At 42.2% G+C, this 20,932-nt stretch overlaps 2 protein-coding genes across 4 annotated transcripts; both read right to left on the bottom strand.

Annotated features, from left to right (window-relative positions):
* Nucleotides 1–5,861: 5,861 nt before the first annotated feature.
* LOC123442463 (cysteine proteinase inhibitor 3-like) lies at nt 5,862–9,357 on the bottom strand. 2 transcript variants are annotated; one of them, XM_045118515.1, is made up of 4 exons: nt 9,085–9,357; nt 8,169–8,394; nt 7,696–7,787; nt 5,862–6,205 (listed from the first exon to the last, which is right to left on the bottom strand). In XM_045118515.1, the coding sequence occupies exons 1-4, from the start codon at nt 9,289–9,291 to the stop codon at nt 6,191–6,193; spliced, it is 540 nt and encodes a 179-aa protein (XP_044974450.1). In that variant the 5' UTR covers nt 9,292–9,357; the 3' UTR covers nt 5,862–6,190. The 2 variants fall into 2 exon arrangements, with proteins under 2 accessions (XP_044974450.1, XP_044974459.1); XM_045118524.1 differs by lacking the exon at nt 7,696–7,787.
* A 3,930-nt stretch (nt 9,358–13,287) lies between these two features.
* LOC123442448 lies at nt 13,288–20,664 on the bottom strand. Of its 2 annotated transcripts, XM_045118498.1 has the most exons (9): nt 20,423–20,664; nt 19,823–20,036; nt 19,585–19,698; nt 18,135–19,099; nt 16,002–16,175; nt 15,792–15,908; nt 15,275–15,454; nt 14,717–14,763; nt 13,288–13,893 (listed from the first exon to the last, which is right to left on the bottom strand). In XM_045118498.1, the coding sequence occupies exons 1-9, from the start codon at nt 20,471–20,473 to the stop codon at nt 13,548–13,550; spliced, it is 2,208 nt and encodes a 735-aa protein (XP_044974433.1). In that variant the 5' UTR covers nt 20,474–20,664; the 3' UTR covers nt 13,288–13,547. The 2 variants fall into 2 exon arrangements, with proteins under 2 accessions (XP_044974433.1, XP_044974440.1); XM_045118505.1 differs by lacking the exon at nt 19,585–19,698 and having other exon boundaries at nt 20,423–20,648.
* Nucleotides 20,665–20,932: the final 268 nt, after the last annotated feature.

Raw genomic sequence — 20,932 nt, 5'->3', positions numbered from 1 at the left:
ACGCAGAAAACAATAGCAATAAAACGACACGATGAATATGTTACGTTCATAGTTTGGGTCTAGTCCATCACATGATTCTCCTAATGATGTGATCCAGTTATCAAGTGACAACACTTGCACATAGTCAGAAAACCTTGACTATCATTGATCAACTGGCTAGCCAACTAGAGGCTTGCTAGGGACATTGTTTTGTCTATGTGTCCACACATGTATCAATGTTTTCATTCAATACAATTATAGCATGGATAATAAACGATTATATTTAAATAGGAAATGTAATAATAACTGTTTATCATTGCCTCTAGGGCATATTTCCAACATATATATAGGCATCCCCCAAAATTCAACCATTACAACATTATTGCCCAACTCGGTGACACCGAAATGAATCTCGGTGGTACCAAAAATGTGGCAACTTTTGAATTCTCGGTGAGACCAATATATAAATCTCTATGGTACCGATTCGATGACCTAGGGCAGTTTCCAAATCTCGTTGAGACCGATTTCATCCTCGGAGATTCTGATTCTTGTAATCTACTCAACAGAAAGTTGGTCACATGCTTTCGATGGCACCGATATGAAACTTGGTGGTACCGAGAGATTAAGGTTTGGCAAAGGATCTGACATGGGAAAAATTGAAAGGGCCGAGTGGGAAAAGTTGGTGGCACCGATTTTTCTATTTTGGCTTGGGACAGAGATATTTGTGGGAGAATGACTGAATAATTTTGGTGGCTATCTCTAAGCACTTGAGCAACCAATTTAGTATTGGCTTTCTTATGGACTCAAAAAGTGATTTCTCACAAATGCAAAATGTAGAGTCCTCGTGATTGAAGCTTGAGCCAATCATATTCCTTTCCTTGCATCAAGGGGTTTCTCATCACAATCCTTTAGCCAATGCATGTTTGAACTTTTCTAAAATATATTTGGATAAAATCATTAGTTCAATGACACATATGTTCTGATTAATTACCAAAACCACCTTAGGGGGCAATTGTGCTTTCAATCTCCCCCTTTTTGGTAATTGATGACAACATATAGATCAAAGCTTCAACAAAAGATATAATCAATGATTAACGTCGTAGCTTTGAGAAGTATGTGAAAAACAAGAGCTCCCCCTAAATTTGTGCATTATTTAATTTGCGTTTGAATGCAAATGCACAATCGATTAGGATCGTGGGTCACTCTTCCATGTCACATACATCTTGGTGGTGCGCATAAATGATATGAATGATTAGTAATGCACATAACACTAAACAAAAAGTGAATGGTGATCATGTAGATAGCTTAAAGGTATAATTTAGTAGCATCAACAATCAAAACGTATGATCAAACACAACGAAGTTTAAAACATCCACAAGACCAAAAGTTGTGTAAAACCAAACGAGAGCAAATAAAATGCAAAGCTCTCTCTCTCTCTCTCTCAAAGCCCTAATCGATCTATACACTTCTCCCCCTTTGGCAACAAGTTACCAAAAAGTTCAAAGTTCTAGAACTAATCGTCTCTCTGGGCTCGATCTCCTCTTGTGGCAGTCGATGGAGTGCATAGGATAGCATCGACAAAGGCTTCTGCGGATGTCCCGGGAGCTGGAGATGTAGACACTGGAGGTGCAGGAGCTGGAGGTGAAGCTGAAGGTTCTCAAGCTTGATCTGACGAAGTTGGTCTCGATTCCGGTACTGGCACAGCTGCTGACCTAGTCTGGGTCGTGAACTTAGTAGTCGTGGGAAGAGGCGATTCTTCATCATCACTGCTCGAATGGGGAAATTGCATAGAATCAACTTCATGCTGGAGCTGCTGAACAGTTATAGTCAACTCCATCACCTTAACATCGAGGTCATGGAATTTTGTCTCCATGGTCTTTTCAAGGCTCTTCTTGTTTAGCAATATCTTTGCAATTTTCTTCTCCTTCCCTTGGATGGTTCTCACAAGAAAAGACACCTGCTCCTCTCTAGATCTGAGCTGTGGTGCTAGTCGTGGAGCATTCCTAGCTGCCTCTGCCTCTACTGCCTCACACGCTGAAGCTGAGCTGGGATGGTTGGGGTCCATCACAACTGCATTGTCCTTGAAATATGGTTGAAGTGGCAGGTGCAGGCGGTCAAGTTCATATGCATGCTTGCTAATCTTGGCATTGATGAGCATCTGAATGTAAGGTGCATAGCCACAAGATCTCTTTTGGTCTGCAGCAGTCCTCCTGATAGTCTCTACTATCAAGTCCATCTGAAGATGCCCCCATATGCTAAGTATATGAAAGACATTATTACCAACAAAAAAATACCTGGAACTAAAATTTCTACCATGATTTCTAGTTATTATTTTGATGGCGGAGTGCCTAATAAGTTGGGAGATCCAGGTATACACACAAAACCTTGCTCCATTAAACAATGTTATGTTAAAGCTGCTTTATGTGATTTAGGATCCGGTGTTAGTGTTATGCCTTTCTCTTTATATAAAAGACTTGATTTGAATAAGCTTACACCTACTGAGATATCTTTGCACATGGTTGATAAATCTAATGTTATACCTATCGGGATTTGTGAAGATGTTCTTGTTGTGGTTGCAAATGTTACCATCTTAATGGACTTCCTTATTCTTGATATGCCCAAGGATGACAACATGTCGGCCATCCTTGGTAGACCCTTTTTAAATACTGCAGGGGCTGTTATTGATTGCAAAAAAATCAAGGTTACTTTTCATGTCAATGGCAAGCAACATACAGTGCATTTTCTAATGAAACAAGCTTCGGTAAATAATATTAATGTCAATGAACCAATTGCCACAATCACTATCGGGGGGTTCAAATTTCCACTTCCTACTGCCAAGAAGAAATGTGTGAGTAGTTCACCACAGACCTACGGGTCATGGCTAGTACCTAGATGGCAATCTCTCTCTCTATCTCTCTCTCTCTCTCTCTCTGTGTGTGTGTGTGTGTGTGTGTGTGTGTGTGTGTGTGTGTGTGTGTGTGTGTGTGTGTGTGTGTGTCTTGATCTTCAATACAATGATCATCGCATCTTCGCTTTGATCCATATGATGTAATCCTTTTTGTGCGGTGCGTTTGTTGGGATCCGATGAATTGTGGGTTTATGTTCAGATTATTCATTATAAATATTTGAGTCTTCTATGAATTCTAATATGATTCTTATGTGCATGACTATGATAGCTTCATAATTTTCTCTAACCTACTGAAATAGTTTGGCCAACTAGATTGATATTTCTTCGGTGAGAGAGGTGCGTTGTACTAGGTTCAACCTGGTGAGTTTCTATATCCCAGTGATAGAAGGGGACAAGATGCGTCTTTGTGTTGCTTCTACTAAGGATAACACGATGGGGTTTATTCATATTGCTTGAGTTTACTTTGTCTACATCATGTCATCGTTCTCCATGCATTACTCTGTTTTACTTAATACTCTAGATGCATACTGGATAGCGGTCGATGAGTGGAGTAATAGTAATAGGTGCAGACAGTTGTTGGCATATTTGTTTATGGCTGTGATGCCTAAATATACATGATCATTGTCGTGAATATCGCATAACTATCCTCTTTTCTATCAATTGCCCAACGGTAATTTATTTACCCACCGTATGTTGTTTTCATGATAGATGCCACTAGCGAAAACTATGGCCCCCGGGTCTATTCACCATATATTTACAAAACCTTGTGTACTTTGTTGACATTTACTTGTTTTCATTTTATTTTGCAATTTACAATTATCTATAACTATCTACACATCTCACTTGCTTGCAAATAACGAGACCAAGGGGATTGACGACCCTCTTGCCCGCGTTGGGTGCAAGTTGTTTGTTCTTTTGTGTGCGGCCGCTAAAGACGGTTGTTGTTGATATTTGTATTGGTTTGATAAACCTTGGTTTCATAACTCAGGGAAATACTTACCCACATTGTGTTGCAATAACCCGTTCCTCTTTACACAAAACCCAACGCGGATCACAAGTATCAGGCATCCCTCCTCCTAGGGCCAACACACCAAGGGAGGAGGATCCCCTCCATATCCCCATGAACCACTTGGCTTGCCCTTGAATCCAGGTGGGTGCGCTGCCCTATGTGGGCCCTTTGACTCAAGCGACTGCAACTCCTTGGGCCAGCCAAGGGGATAGCCCACTAGGGCCACTTGAAACCTTTCAGAAGGTTCTGAATCTTCAAGAACCTTCATGTACCTTCCAGGATGCCTCCGCGATGCTCCTAGTATTACCGAAACATTTTCCGAACCTCACTAAAACACTTTCAGGATTACGAAAACATTTCGATGTATTTTTATCGTACTCCTAATAGCTCCCAATAGTCTATCAAACCACTAACCGCTAAGGGTTTGACCGTGTTGGTTCAGTAATATGCAGAGAGGGCCTTGAACACCTTTCAGTAGATAATCAATAACGGGGTCTAAACACCCATATTGATTCCCACGTACACACCAAGATATTTATAGAGCGGACCTTTTGTTTTCGCACACAATTCCTTTTGATTCACAATATTTAACCAAACCCATGCGAGATTTCCATCGATATCCTTGTGAAGCCACTACTTGATCACAATACCAAGTTATCCTTGTTATCGGTTCTGTTCTCTTTTCTTGTTCCGTATCTCGGTATCCCTGTGATCATATTACGTTGTGTCTGGCCATATGATGTTGGATACTTTTGATTCACAATACTTAACAAAACACATGCGAGATTTTTATCAATATCCTTGTGAAGCAACTACTTGATCACAATACAAGTTATCCTTGTTGATGGTTCTGTTCTCTTTTCTTGTTTCCATATTTCGATATCGATGTGATCATATTATGTTTTGGCTAGCCATACGATGATGGATACCATAGTACCGAGTGGTCCTGGAGAGCATCTTTGCATCGGGGAGGAGTGAATCCGAGTCTCAAACTATCGAGTCCCTTGACATATTTTTCCAATGTACCCGAAAGTTAACATTATGATCACCCATTTATGGTTACTTTTGGCAACCCAAAGAAATTGTACTATATGAAGGTACACGGCATTCTCGTGGTCTAAGGACGTGAGTATATGTTAACTCTTAACATAATAATGTTGATAATGTGACGATGAGATCTCATAGTATATCATTAGTTGGGTCCATCCACGCCATTATTCTGCTAACAATGTTGAGATCTCATAGAGGATGCCACACCATCATCCTCTCCTAACTCTTGGGTCAGCGCCTCTTCTTACCAACGGTGTGGCGTCCTGCCAGGACGTGAGGGTTGGGGCCCTCTTCGGCAGTAGAGAAGGAAGGAGTTGCTTCTTCTCAGCCCAGTGGAGCAGCCATGGTCTTGATCTTCCCCGTGGCAATCGGATGATCCTCTGCTCCTCTTCTACTTGTAGTTCTTGGGGAGTGTAGTGGGCAACACCATTTGTGCTTGCTAAGTTGTGTTGTAAGCTGCTCACGAACCTTGTAATTCCTGGACGGTTGATGGTTTTGTTAATTCAAAGTCTATTGTAATCCTTGGCATTGTGTTAATTCAAAATCTCATTATATCCTTGATCGATTGATGGCTTTGTTAATTAAAAGTCGAACACGTCTCAAGCCTTTTTATCTAGAAAAATCTTCTCGAAGAGGAGAGGAAGTGCACATGAAATGGCGCCAAGTTCTGCTCCTTGTTTAAGATAATTGATAATGCGAAGATAAATTCATTCACATAATACAAAATGCATTAACATATTCAATCATGTAAAGATCTTGGTTTTGTATTGAGTTTTGACGACCCTTTAGAATATAAGACGTTTTTTTTTGGCAACGTCACTGTCAAAAAAGGTCTTACATTTTTTATACAAAGCGAGTGGTGACTTGTATATATGTAGGTTCACCGAACACATGCCTTGTCCTTCGGGACATGAATGAACAAATGAAGGCAACACTAATAATGCCATAATGTACTTACCTGGGCATGAACAGTATGTAATATACAGAGTCACCACGTTTTAAAACAAATATACAGAGTTCAGACGTCAAACTGTCAAAAGCTCAAAGAATGTCCGTGTGACAGCATATAGTAGTACTATCTAACAGGGGATGAAGACTTTGATAACAGACTAACGGTGGATAAAAACTTTGCACAGGGGAAACTACTAGTAGTACTTAAGTTCACAAGTTGCTGGCAGCTACATTTCAGAACCTCATGTTCCGACCTTCACGCCTTCCAGTTCCATACTCCATGGAAGCAACCTTCACGCCTTGTGTGCCTGGAAATCAAAATTGGGTTATATTTTGCCACAATGTGCTCACAAATAACTCAATGGAGCAAATAAGTAATGCTCGTTACGACTTAGGTGGTGTTTCTTTAGAGGGACTAGACTAAAAAAAATCCCTTTTAGTCCCTAGGTAAAAAAAACAGGAGGGACTTTTTCTTAAGGGACTAGAAAAAGACTCTACTAGAGGGACTTTTTTCTTTAGTCCCTGGGACTAAAAAAAGTCTAGTCCCTTGGAAAGAAACACCACCTTAGTTCTTGTGGTTATACCCCCAATAACAGAAGAGTGTATCTCATGCAAAGTCAATTACCCCCTGCACTTCTAATACTTGGACTTTGATCAACTCACCCATAACAAGCAAGTTATTGTTTAAATCAATCTGGACAAAATACCTCTTATAACCCACAAGCACCAGCAATCAGGTAAAAGTGTGCTATGATGGGTATAACTAACATGGGTATTTTCGGAAATTTCACCATGCGGTTAGGGAAAATGCCAATAATTTAGGAAGAAAAACATCAGAAGTGTCAAAGAATCTGTGAATGATGTTGTCGACTTCTTTTTTACTTTGAACACTATTTCTTGTAATTTTGTGTTTGTGCAGACAAATTTTTTTGAAGTACTTCTAGTGACATGTCTAGTGACATATTTCACATGTCCCATCTAGATAGTTTCAAGCATATAGATCCGCAACTTTAAGTATGTTTGGCGACGTGAATAACATTATATCAATTGTCTACTGGCTTCTAACATACTCCCTCCATCCCAAAATAAGTGTCGTGGTTTTAGTTCAAATTTGGGACTGAAGGAGTACATTATTTCAGAATATAAGTTTTTTGAAAATCGACCGTGAAGGATAATAGAACGCCATGGTACCAGCATCTTGAAAATAGGGGCAGCCCGGTGCACGTAGCTCCCGCTTGCGAAGGGTCTGACCACTTTGGGTCTTCTATACACAGCATTTCCCTGCATTTCTGCAAGAGACTGTTTCCAGGACTTGAACCCGTGACCTCATGGAACAAGGCGACAGCTTTACCTCTGCGCCAAGGCTCCCCTTCCAGGATCTTGAAAATAGGTTACTCAAAAAATGGATAAACTATGTCATCACTGCAAGTTGCAAATGATTTCATGGGGAAGACCTGGTGTTGGTGTATGATTGACTATACTTTCTTCAAACAGAGAACAGAAAAATGAGTGACACTAGGTGGTGGTGGATTGCAAATGCTTAGATCTTTCATGTTCATAGTATGTGGATAATACACTTGCGACAGCAACCTAATTTGGATTAGGATGTTGCCTCTCGAATAAAAGACTTCTGCAGTAGCAAGACAACATGATAAGTCCTTATTTATTTCTTACTAGGGAAGTTAAATCATCAACCATAAGACATATTAGCCCATGAATATGAACTACTTGACATTTTGATGGTGACTGGAAAAGGCATTGTGACGAGTTGAACATGAGAAGGGGTGATCAAACAGACCTGAGAAGAGGACGAGTCAACAGAAAGTCCAGTGTTATCGTTGCTGTGCATCTTGGGTGCCATGTCGGTTTGAAGGGACAGCTTGAGGATAGCTGGGAAATTTTACTTTTATAAGCAGAAATCATCGTTCTTAATAGGTTGGACTAATTAATTACCAAATCACGAAGTATTTGATAAATGTTTATACACGGATGTGATAATTTGATCTTTTGCAGAGTTCTCTTGCTGGACTATTTTCATTTTATCTGGCCCAATCCAGGTGTTGCCAAACAGGACATGTTTTCCAGCATTAAAGAAGTTATTCAGACCATGCGACAAGACAAACCATTAGCATTGAAATACTTACAGAACTAGATAGTACTACCTCTGTATCAAAATATAAGACGTTTTTATATTTTGATACAGAGTTAATACTTGATAACATTCAACACTATCACCTTAGATATTAAGAAAGCTAGTGAGACCAAGAATACCTTGCCCAGTGCTACCATCAGAAGCAACGGAAGACTCAGACTGGAAGTCCCCGGCATGACGGAACTCGACAACCGCCTTGAAATTTTGCCACGGCTTCACCCATACCTTTGCCTTGTACATACTTTTCTTTCCAGAATCCACTACCTCCACCATCAGGTTGTGCAAGGTCCCAGCAACCACTTGCCTTTTCGCGTCCACAACCCGTGTAAACTCCAATGCAGAACCCTGCACAGCAAGACTAACATCAGAGGAAATCTACCATGTTTTCATGAAGGCTACACAACAACATTAACATCAGAGGAACTTAAGCATTATATATTTTGACGACGAACGCAGCCTATCAGATAATATAAGCAAACATCAAAATGTCCCATATGGTGACAAAATCTGGAAATATAAGTTCCATCATGATGATCCAAAAAAACGTGTCAAGGAGCAACTCAATCCATGATCAGATATATTCATGAGCTCATAAAGTGCACGCGAAACTGCAATCATCAGAACATGAAAGACGCAACGATGGACGCTAGCTGTTTAAAACCTATGTTTCCACTGAAGCCAGCAAAGTCTGCAATTTAACAATTAGGTCTCAAAACTTGCCGCTGGGCGCTTAGAACGCGGAATAAATAGTACTAGAATCGCTATAGCTGCACTGCACACGTTTCACTTAAGTCAACGAAATTCGGAAATCGACAAGTAGATCCCCAAACTTGCATGCTATCGCGCGCATCATTACGCCCTTAAACTTGCACAGATCGGCCCTACGTCAAGCACTTGCTTCTTCGGCTCATGGACGGGCCCAACCGTAACACGCCGTAGGGCAAACACAGTTTACTCCGACGACGGAATCCGCATCGACCGAATAAAATTGGACTGGAGCGAGCGAGCGAGCGAGGGACGGCAACCGAGGCGCACCTGCTTCCTGTTGTGCTCAGCGACGGCGAAGCGCGCGGCGTCCTCGGCCTCGGCCCGCTCGCGGACGGCGGCGAGCATGCCCCGCACGAGGCCGCTCTCGTCGCCGCCGAGGTGGAACCCGGCGGCCCCGGGGACGGCCGAGGCGGCGAGGAGGGCGGCGAGGGCGAGGAGCGCGGCGCCGACGGAGCAGCCGCTGCGGCGGGCCATCGTCGCTCCTCCCGAGCTCCCGATTGGTTCGCGGGGTTTGGCGTCGGCGTGTGGTGGCTGTCTGCCTGCCTGCTTGCGTCGCGTTGCTTCTTGGGTTGGGGAAAGCGAGTGGGGCAGGTTCGGTTGGCGTGTGGGGGACAGCGACGGATCGAGGCATCCCAGACGTCCACGGCCCGGATCGGGCGGTGGATCGGAGCCGATTTGTCCGGCGAATCTCGTGTTTGGTTAGCGCGGAATATTTCTAGTGCAAGTTAACGTCTTCTAGTCGATTGCGACACGCTTGTGGTTGGACGATGGTTTTACTAGGAGTAATGTTACACCTACAAAGGCTTACGTAAATATTTTACGTATAAATTGATGTGTAAGATTGTGATTGGTAACTAAAGGGTGAGGGCCCCACCTCCACTGAAAATCAGGAGGGAGAGAAGAGTTAGTTTAGAAGGTTAAGTAAACCTTTGTAAGTTTTTGTATGTCTAGCATTATTGGTTTTACTAGTACTCCCTCCGTACGGAAATACTTATCCTAGAAATAGATGTATCTAGACTTATTATAATTATAGATACATCTATTTTATACATTTTTAGGACAAGTATTTTTGGACGGAGGTAGTACTAATTTTGAATTTTTGATGTTTGGTGATTTTGGTCATCTTTTTATTGTGTCTGCTTATTAGTGTCGTCTCCGTGGGTTTGATGAGGGTTGCCTAGTCAATCCACATAGGTAAATGAAAATGAAGCTGGCTATCAAATGCACTTCCTTTTCATCCGGTTCAAGACTTCGGTGGCCGTGAAACGCCCGCTGCTACCCGCAGTCTCGCCAACCACTTCTAATCAGCATGATCGAGACATTGCAGGACGTCCTCCTTGAATGATTCAGATCACAACAATTTCAACAAACTAACACATGCGTCTATTATTTTATTTTTTAAACATGGTACGGTAGCAAACCATTAGGGCAACTCCAATCGCGTGACCTAGATGGATACGCGTTTCGTCCGTATTTTCTTCATTTGGATCACCTGACGGACATCCATGTCCGCTTTTGTAATTGGGTCGGCGTTTGCGCCCAACCCAAGACCAGCGGTAATTCTGGCATAATGTCGACATGAAAGACTAGCGATATTGCCACGAATCCACATTACATTAAACAGAAAATTTAATAAGCTAAAAACGAGGAGGTACACTGCCCTATGCGTCATTCTCCTCGTCGTCGTTGGGCCTGTGAGGTCGACGAGCGTCGGGGACGGGCCAGCCCAAGGGAAGGCCGTCTCCCATGCGACGGCGATGTTGTTCGCCGGTGGCTGCACCGGCGCTAGCTGGGCAGTACATCACTCCTCCTCAGCTTCGGCCTTGCGCTCCAGCTGCTCGGTCCGCCGGGCCGCTACCCGCTCCTACGCCAACTGCCGCTACCGCTAGTGCTCCAGGTAGGCTGCCTCCTACTACGGCGTCGCACCCAAACAGACAGGTGGCGTGCTGACCCAGTCACTCACCACCCCGTCCCAGGCATACTGGTCGGGCCTGAGGACCAGCGGCCCTAGCTCAGCCTTCACGGAGGACGGCGGGGCCAACGGCGGCACGACTGCAGCACCGGCATTGGAGAGCGCCATGGCCTCCGCCATCTGCGCCTGGTAAGCCGCCGCCTCCTCCTCCTCCTCCTTGAGGCGTGCTTCCTCCTTGCTTGCATGCAGGACGGCTGCCAGCGCGTTTTAGTACGCGATTTCCACCTCCTGGTCTTCTTCGCACACGACGAGGGCGGCGACGGTCCAGCCACCATGTCACGGACGCCACGCCGACGCTGCTCCTCGTGCTCCCACGCAAATCAGGCCTCCCATTCGGGAGAGTCTGCAGCGTACATGAGGTTACGTCGCTGCTCTGGCGTCAGCTGTTGTCGCCGGTGCCTCACCTCTTTCGCATGCGCCCGCATCGACCGTGGCACCGCTGGCACTGGGATCCTCTCTAGATCCAAATGTCAGTCGTGCGGCAGCATGACGTCGGGGTAGGGAAGGGGGATGTGGTGCTCTAGTGCCACCTCGCCTGGTGCACTGGTAGGCTGACCCATTGCCGAGACTGAGCCGGCATATCATCTCGAGATTTTTACGAAGTCAATGTAGACGCCTCGTAGTCGACAGAAACGTCTCCTTTCATTAAACGCGCATCGCCGAAAATCTTGAAATAAATACAGAAATAAATATGAGCATCAGAATTTGAAACCTCATGGGCTAGAGATACCACTATCCTCATAACCATCCAACCACGTTATAAACGCTCACATACACATACATACACTCATGAGTATGACATATGTTCTTGATCTTAATCACACTTTGTCTTCTTAATGCCCCCCTCCCAGAGTAGAAGTACACGAACACGTTATGTTCTCAAATATGCCCCCTCGTTGAATTCACCCCTCTCCGTTCCTTATACACCGACATACAGCTCTTCATTGCCAATGCTACGTGATTTCGATGATGCCACGTCATTGGTTTGGGCCGGCGTTGCCTGGTCGTCCTCATGACCGGAGTCGCCTCGTTTCACACATGCGTCGCACCATTGCCTTCATGGTTTATTTACCCTTTTCCTACATTCCCTTCCCTCTATCTTTTTTTATTCTACTCTCACGACAAAACATCACCTCCATTGCAAGAGGGACCGGATCTTGAGGCATCCATCTGTTTCTGGTCTAATGCATCTCCATTGTGATACTCCCTTCTTTCAAACTCTTGCAAAATGGTACCACCTTCTGTGTTAACCGACGTCAATCTAGAATCCTTCTTTTGATGATCATTACCAAAACACACTTCAATATCACAGAGTTGTGTGCATAAGGCATAGACCAACAGGTTGACCGTGATCGCTAAAATAGGGTACACCGATGCGTGATGGGGATAAATGCAACTAGAGGTAAACATGGATACATGGACACAGAGGGCCTCCATAATCTACACAACTCCGTTGGGGTTACCGACTAGGCTTTGAGCGAATCGTCTTGCTTTCAAGGAGAACACGAACTAACGCTATGATTTGGCTACATAAGAAGCCAGGTCTCTTTGGTTTTGTATCCTCTTTGAGTCAATAAAATTCACCTTTTGTCGACAACATAAGAAGGCAGGTCATAATGTCTTGCTTCTGAATTTCTCTGTTATCACTTTTGTACTTACCCTTTTTCTTCCATCTGGTTAAAGACTTCAAGCTAAGATGGCCGTGGAGCGCCCGTTCCTCCCCACACTCTCCCCAATAGCTTCTAACGAGCACAATCGAGACACTTTAAGAGATCACCGCGAACTATTGCCAATCAAACAACGGATTGATGCGTGCAACTGCCATTGATCTTGATCTTGATCACGCGTGTTGCCTTCTTAATCCTCCTCATCCCGTGGTAGAAATTCTTTTACTCCCCCATTTTCTTCCATATGGTTTAAGACTTCGTGGAGCCACAGTGGCCCGCTCCTCCCTGCACTCTCCCAGATAGGTCACACAGCCTAAACGCCATTGCCAATCAGAGAACAAAGTGATACATGTGTCTGGTCTTGGTTTTCCTCATCCCGAATACAGGCGCAATAAGGAGCGGAGTCGTTTTGCTCACTCAAATATGCGCCATCCTCGAATCCGACCCTCTCTATGTCCCCAAATCACCCACATGAATGGCGGGGCTACACTCCTACTCCATGGCAAGGGATGATGGTGCCTTTGAACTCGTTGTTGTCAATGTCCGGAGCGGCCTTACTTCGCACACGCCTTACCCCACATCATTCCTATATTGCTTGAAGCTCTAGCTTCGTCCTAGGTAAAATTATGTTTACATTTGATCAAATTTATAGAAAAAGCATACAGTAGACATCTACTACTACAGATATTTTCATAAAAAGAGTTGAGTTAGGAATAAGCTAGAACTTCAAGTATTGCTACAACAAATAGAAAGTGAAAGCAGTCAGTACATTGGGTAAAGCTTCCTTGTGCCTACACCAAGCGAGTGCGCAACAAAATTGGCATTGACATGTCACTAATCGTTTATTTATACTATAGATTAAGCTATAATCTCGGTATATATACATATCATGTCAGCACGATTTTAACTTGTCTCAAATACTGATATTCTGCCGCCACCCAAAAGGCCAAGCTATTCCATGACAAGTCCTGGAAATATAAGTTCACTAATTTTGCTCGTACAGAATGGAGACATTCTAAACGATTATTACCACCATTTTTTATTTATCGAGCAAACTCAGGCAATCCTGACGATCTTCAGCCATCTTCAGTTCAGCAAAGTTCCCAGCCATCCTCGTTGGAAGCCCGCTGCTTGCTGTTGTCTTCACTCACTGAGCTTGCACCTTCACTGTCACAGCCATCTAACATTTCAACCTTTCTCGCGTTGACATCCGGATCTTCAGCCACTGGCCCTGCAACTCCAGTGACTGTATGTTTATCTTTAGACTCAACGGCTTCGGTGGTCCTGTCTGACGAACTCGCACTCTTGTGAAGCGAAGAATGCAGTGAAGAGGAGAGACTTGACATTGTTGATCGCTGCAACTTGCTCCAAGATAAGCGCTCATCCACTATTTGCTTGAGTTGAGACACATCCTCGCAAATGACAGCCATCTCACCTCTGCATAAGGACAAGGATATGTTTCAGTACTCCTATAAACTGACACAGCATTATCAAGAATCTAATATTTATAGTTAGCTGACTGCTCTGTTACTTCAGAAAAGATGCTTAGCTGACTGCTCTGTTACTTCAGAAAAGATGCCTGAACAGTTCCAAACATCATACAAAAATAACAAAAATAATTACAAATGGAATACTCACGATCTGTAAATAAATGATGTTGAAAACATGGGATGATAATATGACAGTTATTTTTTGTACTAATATGTTGGGATGATAATACTGCAAATATAGTTTGCATGAAAACTCTAATAGAACATAATCCCCTTACAAATCTCAGAAAGAACAGTTTGCAAAAAAAATAGTTTGTACTATCTCCATAAGCTAATGCAAGACGTTTGTGCAGTTTAAATTGAACTGCAAAAATGTCTTATGTTAGTGTACAAAGGTAGTATATTAGTTGTCCACACAGAGAAGTTTGAATGCATGAATTCTAAAATGTCACTTATTTCTGAACAGACGAGCCACACAAGAATCATCTTATTCACAAGGTCATTTCTTGCTTCACTGAGAAGACTATTATATATTGTCTGAAAAATAGCCAAACTACATAAGCATAATGCTGACGTTAAAAGGTGCAAGAGTAGTAAGCATGTTGTTTTACTTCCAAAGATGGCACAAGATAACCTGAAGTTCCAGACAATCCAGAGTCATCGAAGTATAGTTTAATTTCAGAGATAATTAGGTAAATAAGTTATAGGGCAGTCTATTGCTATGGAAAACTTAAGCGGAGCAAAGTAGCTGACATGAAATGATAACTTACTGTAGTGTATCAACAATTTGACCCCGCTCAACCAAGAATTCCTTCAGCTGCACATCCGACAATACACGCAACATTAACAATTGAAATCAATTTCAAACTAATTCACAATATGTGCTCCCAACACATATTATTCTACTTCTAGCAGTGCTAAAAGACAGATGTGTGTGAACTCCATAAGAACAACACAACCCATAAAACCTTTTCTAAGAATGCAAAAATAATGATAATCAGTACTCCCTCTGTTCCATATTATTCTACTTCTAGCAGTGCTAAAAGACAGATGTGTTGCTGATTTAGTACAAACTTTAAACCAGCAACACCTAATAATGGAACGGAGGGAGTATCAAACATAAAGAAGCATTTACTTTTAAAGGCATTAACTATTGCCCTGTAGATTTAATTAAGAGCCACTTTGAGCAGTACCCATAAAAGATTTTATTATACAGTAAATAATGATATTCAGTATCAGATGTTGATAGCAGTCCAAATTCATATTATTTATTACACAAGAAAGTTACAGACACAAAGGTAAAGCATATAAAGGCTGCACGGAAATACCTTCAAATTCTCCTCTGCTTCTTTCTGCAACTTTCTTGATTCTTCAACAATGGAATTCATCTCCCTTTCCTGTTCACTGAGTAGTGCCTGAGCAGAAGCTTCCTTCTCGACTTTTTCCTTCACGGCTGCTTCATATTCCTGCTGTGCAGCAACCAATCTTTCCTCAAGAGTTTGCCGTATCTATATAGATCAGATTGCAGATGTGTTTAGATGCAACTCAACTTTCATAATCTAAAAATACTTCTGCAACCCAATATACCAATATGAACTTCAATTTTTTTTAATTTGTACTCCCTCTGCAAAGAAATATAATAGCATTTAGATCATACGCTTTTATATTTCTCTACAGAGGGAGTACTAGGTAATTATGTTTTCTCATAAAATTAAATTGTATAACAACATTAAAGGACAAAACAACTGAAGACAAATAAAACATGATGGGCCATCCATTCCAATGTTCTGTCAGGAAGCTCAGTAGATGAACAAAATACCATCAAACAAAGCATTAAGATGATACCTCTTCAATAACAACTAGATAACTATTCCTCTCGTCTGACAGCCTCTGAAGTCGTGATTGGAGCTCCCGTGCCTCCGTGGTCAAAATAGATCTCTCGCCAAAAACCTCACCAGCATGCTGTATATAGCACAATTGATGAGACTCCTTTAGGCTAGGCAACTAAAGGGTTCTCTCTTTTATAAAGTTTGATCAGGGGATAAAAGGACAAACCATATCATTTGCTTCTTTTGCATGATTCAACATTTCTTTGAGCTCCTCAACCTTGGTGAGAATGCTCGTACCAGAAATAGACGATTCACGCTTGGCTACTTTAGCTTTTTCTTCAAGAAGTTCTACATCCTCTATCATCTTAGTAACCAGCTCAAGTGAGGGTAACAGATCGTTCTGCATTAATGTCACAGCACAAGAATAAGTGTCCAACTTCAATAGTTATCGGCGAATCAGACACTATAATATACAATGTGTATTTTACATCTTAAATTAGTCATTGTAAATAGTTTTTTTTTAATTGAGAGAATAAACTAAAACAGATAAATCATGGTCGATTCAGTTTCTTGCACAGTAGTATTCAGGAATATAAACGGTAGTTTTCTCTTTGTAGTTTATCGAGTTGTGTATCGAATTTGGATTTATTTATTTTTTGGAGTGGCAAATTACCTCTACGCCAACTTCAGAAAGTTTTAAGATGGCCTAGCACACTAGTACAGAACTTAAGGGTGCCAGTAGACACTATATGTCCCCTAGTTTTTAGCTACTTAGACACTGAAGGAGTCGCTAACTGTTCAAAATGTGAGGAAACTGTAGGTAGAATACGGCTTGCATAAAGTTAGCAAAGGATGGATCAATGTGGCTAATGGACCAGCAATAAGGCAGCTTTTTTTCTGTAAGTATAGCATGCCATCCTAAGGGGACGAGAATGGCTGATATGCCCAGAATCACTGACAATGACTAAAAATGACTCCAGTAAACCTACTACAGCCCGGACTGACCAGTGACTATAACAAGTCAGCTAGCACCAAATGCACATTGCTTCAAGAAATGCAGCTGAATCTCAATTGTATTCTTTATATACACCAGAATAACTATGGCGATATCATTAATTCTTACTACTCATTTCTGCTATAAGCGCTTACTGAATCAGTTGACTAAAATGGTATTTTTAGCACTATCCTTCTTTCACTTCATTTCAGTCATTCAGTGCATGAAACATAATCTATTGAGCTTAGCTTGTGTGTTTAAAGCAAAGCATTCTCTTTTAATACAGTGCACTTTGCGTTCGTGTCTAATCTGCCGATTTGATCTAGACACATTTTAGTGTTAGATACATCCATATCTAGACAAATCTAAGACACGAATTTTCGGATGGAGGTAATATATACTACTACTAACACAAAATGCCAAAATGGCTTAAAATTTCAATTTTCATCTACTTACATTTGGTAAGCAGGTCATCAACCTAGATGTAAATATTCATGCCATGCAATTTTTTCAACATAAAAGAAAGGGTGTGCATGTTGTCTCAGCCTAAGGCCCTGTTTGGAACCACCCAGATTATGATAATTCAGTTTTTATAATCTATACTGTCTCCAAACAGGACAGATTATGTTGTAGATTATAAAAACTAGATGGACAGATTATTAAGAACTCAAAATCTACTCTGCCCCAGATAAAACCAGATTATGGATTGCTAATGACCCATTATCCTTGTAAAGTTGGAGGTAGTTATGGATTGCTAATAAACCACCACCCTCCTCCTTTTTTTCTCCTCAACGCACGCACAGGACAGACAGGACATTATGCAATGTAAAAATCTGGATTACAGTTTATATAATCTGGTCTCCAAACATGCCACCTAGATTATTTTTATAAACCTGATTATATAATCTATCTTCATAATCCAGATTATCATAATCTACTGTGGTTCCAAACACGGCCTAAGTTGTCTCAGCATAGCTCCTACCGAGACAGAATTTAGAACTTGCTATCCTCTTTGCCTAATAGGCAAAGATTGACCTCTGTAGAAAGACTGATTCATTCGGATCGATATGGTTTGCGAGCCAAGGTAAGATCGGCTCGGGATCATGGGACCCTTTTCTATCAGATAGGAGGAGGATTTTTGGCGAGCCAACGTCAAAACTCAGCCACTCTTATGGAGATGAAACCCAGAAAGGAAAGAGTGTGCATTTTAAATAAGAGAGAACAAACAATCAAACTAAGCATAATCCACATAACCACAGGCCCATACACACATGCAAGCACATGAGAGTAAATGTGCCCAAGAAAGTGTATATACAACAAGTGTTCCAAAAAAAAGAGTGGTGGGAGTTTATATAATTGGAGTACCTTTTTGTTTTTTGCATCAGCAATGGAATCCTCAAGTGACTCGATACTAACAGAATGGCTTGAATGAGTTGAAGCCATGGAGGCAAAGTGATTCGAATTCAAATCAGGAAGCAACTCACTTGAAGAAGACAAGAATGTGTCACCATGCTCAACTCTATCCCCAGAGTTGTAATCAATGTCAGCACAGTTGTTATCCTTGTGTACTAAGACTCCACCAGAACCAACAAAGGATTCTTGGGTGTCTGAAATAGGAAAATCCAGCGCAGGTGCAAGGATGTCTTTTTCAGTACTGAGAACACCAGTAGAAGTCTTGGAACAAAAAGAGTTATCCACATCTGCATGATAACAAGGAAGCTTCAAAGGATTATCCTGGGAAATACAATCACCAACTGGGACTGTGATATCAAAATCCTGCTCTTGGACTTGTGCAACATTAAGATTTATGCTGTCGCTCCGAGGTTTCCCCATGAGTGATTGAATAAAGTATTCACTTGATAAAGATCCACCATTTCCAACTTGATTAGCTAAATGATCTGAGTAACACGATTTTAAAATATCTTCAAGGGCCAAAGCACGCTGCTTATCTTCAGGGTCAGAGATGGATTCCCCAAATGGGTCCGTGATGTCCACATCATTCCCATGGACTTGCGCAACATTAAGATTTATGCTGTCATTGCCATTTTTCCCCAGGAGTGATTCATCAATGTATGCACTCCATAGAGACCCGCCATTTCCAACTCGGTTATCTGAATGATATGAGTTACATGAATTTAAGAAATCTTGAACGGCCAAATCACACTGCTTATCATTAAGTTCAGGCACAGAACATGAAGGGAAATCTAGTTGTTCATTCATCAATTGTAATGATGGAGTCGCATCCAGTTCACCCACAGCATTTTCTTGCATGTCGGTTATGATTGCAGAATCAACATTTCCATTAGCTTCATCGACATGCACATCATAACCTGATTTGAGTCCATTCATTAGCACAACTTCAGAAAACGAGAAAGGCTCTAATGAATATTATATATCAGAGAAAATGTTCTTGCAATTTATTGAAGATAAGGACTTTGTACAGATTAGCGCTGAAGTTAAACCCACAAGAGCTCAATGAGTAAGATATAAGTGCAAGGCAAGAATAAGAAATCCCATAATCACGCAGCCTTTGGGTGGTTAAATTAACACTAACATCATTGTAACAAGTTAAATTACAAAACAGTCAGTACTAGGGTTTCTACACAAATCACCTAGTGCTTAGTGCTACAAGAGTAAACATTTGGGCCAACAGCCTATCCTAAACCCAGAAGATCAAGAACATCATCCTTACACAACAATTAAACCTATGCATGCAAATTTTTTGATTAGATCTCACATATGTCAATAGAAGCACCCTGATGGAGCGCCTTCTACACTAAGCCTAGATTGATAGAATCTCAATCTTTTTACTTACCAGTAGATGATGAACTTCCGGTTTCTCGCACAGTGTGATTAGCAGATAAATTTCTGAAAAGATCGTGCGTAAATTCCACAGGTTCATGATGGGTGCTTGAAATTCTGACTGGACCTGTCATAGATAGCATGACTTCATCAAGGACAGCTACCACCATGAAATGAACATCTTTATGGTGTTCTACATGGCGACAGCCTTCAACATACAAGGATCAACTAATGTCGGTCTTTATACTTACCAGCAGATGATGAACTTCCTGTTTCGCGCTCATCCTGATTCGCAGATAAGCTTATGAGAAAATCGTCCTTAGATACCGCAGCCTCATGATGGAGGCTAGAGACTTCGACCGAACCTATCATAGATGGCATGACTTCGTCAAGGACGGCAACCACAGCAGAATCGGCATCTTTATGGTGCTCTATCGCGACAGCCTTCAGCATGCGGGGATCAACCTGCAGAAAGAGCACACAAAAATGTCACCCCTTAGACGGCAGCCATGGACAAATCAAGGATTACCCATGCAGAAGACACAACAATTCCCCTAAAAAGAATAATCTAACTCTTTCAGAGGAAGTATGAATTGATCTAGTGATAACCCAGTTGTTCCAAAGGAAACTAAAATCAGACCCCGGCCACGTCCCGCCTCATGGTAAAATCCTGGTGCGTCCGAATGGAAATTCACTATTCCCAATCTGTAACAAGTCTCCTCCTGCAGGCGAAATTACCAATAGCCCAAACCCTCGCCTCGCCGCCGAACAAAAAATCGAATCCTCCCCACGTTTCCCCTCCGAGCAACACCAATATCCCCGTGCCAGATGGAAAGGCGGATCGGCCGTACCTGAGGGAAGAGCTCGCGAAGTGAGCGGAAGACGGTCATGTGGTCGCCCATCTCCGAACCCTAGCAGCCAAGGAATTAGGATCGGCTATGAAGTAGAGGAACCCCCGGGAAAGGATGGATGGTTCCGGCTGCGAGGAGCGGAGGGGGATTAGGGTTTGGGGGATTCCTCTGATCGCGTGAGGGGAGGGAGGGAGGGGAGGAGGCGAGATGGAGTGAAGAAGGCGAGCGAGGGAGGAGGCTGCACCCGAGAGAGATAGAGGCCCAACGGTGTGGTTTTACCGACTGGCCATCGCTTAGGTTTTACGTTTAGGCCCTCCTTGTATATTCCTTTTCTATAATATATACTCTCTCCGTCCCAAAATAAGTGACTCAATTTTGTACTAACTCTAGTACAAAGTTGAGTCATTTTTTAATCGCTTATTTTAGGACGGAGGGGGTATATAAATAAATAAACTCTCTGTTTCGAATTATAAGAAAGTTTTATTTTTTTCATGAATCGGATGTATGTCC

This window comes from Hordeum vulgare, chromosome 1H (genome assembly GCF_904849725.1).
Source record: "Hordeum vulgare subsp. vulgare chromosome 1H, MorexV3_pseudomolecules_assembly, whole genome shotgun sequence".
Taxonomy (NCBI): Eukaryota; Viridiplantae; Streptophyta; class Magnoliopsida; order Poales; family Poaceae; genus Hordeum; species Hordeum vulgare.
Note: the sequence above shows the minus strand (reverse complement) of the source record. Positions and strands in the feature narration are given on the sequence as shown.

Excerpts from the sequence above, each read along its gene's own strand:
- LOC123442463 (XM_045118515.1), bottom strand. The coding sequence starts at position 9,291 with ATGGCCCGCCGCAGCGGCTGCTCCGTCGGCGCCGCGCTCCTCGCCCTC. Across the intron at positions 8,395-9,084 it reads CTGAGCACAACAGGAAGCAG|GGTTCTGCATTGGAGTTTAC; the intron begins GTGCGCCTCGGT and ends CTTGCTGTGCAG. Across the intron at positions 7,788-8,168 it reads TGATGGTAGCACTGGGCAAG|CTATCCTCAAGCTGTCCCTT; the intron begins GTATTCTTGGTC and ends AAAATTTCCCAG.
- LOC123442448 (XM_045118498.1), bottom strand. The coding sequence starts at position 20,473 with ATGGGCGACCACATGACCGTCTTCCGCTCACTTCGCGAGCTCTTCCCT. Across the intron at positions 16,176-18,134 it reads CTGATGCAAAAAACAAAAAG|AACGATCTGTTACCCTCACT; the intron begins GTACTCCAATTA and ends ACATTAATGCAG. Across the intron at positions 15,455-15,791 it reads ATCTAGTTGTTATTGAAGAG|ATACGGCAAACTCTTGAGGA; the intron begins GTATCATCTTAA and ends TGATCTATATAG.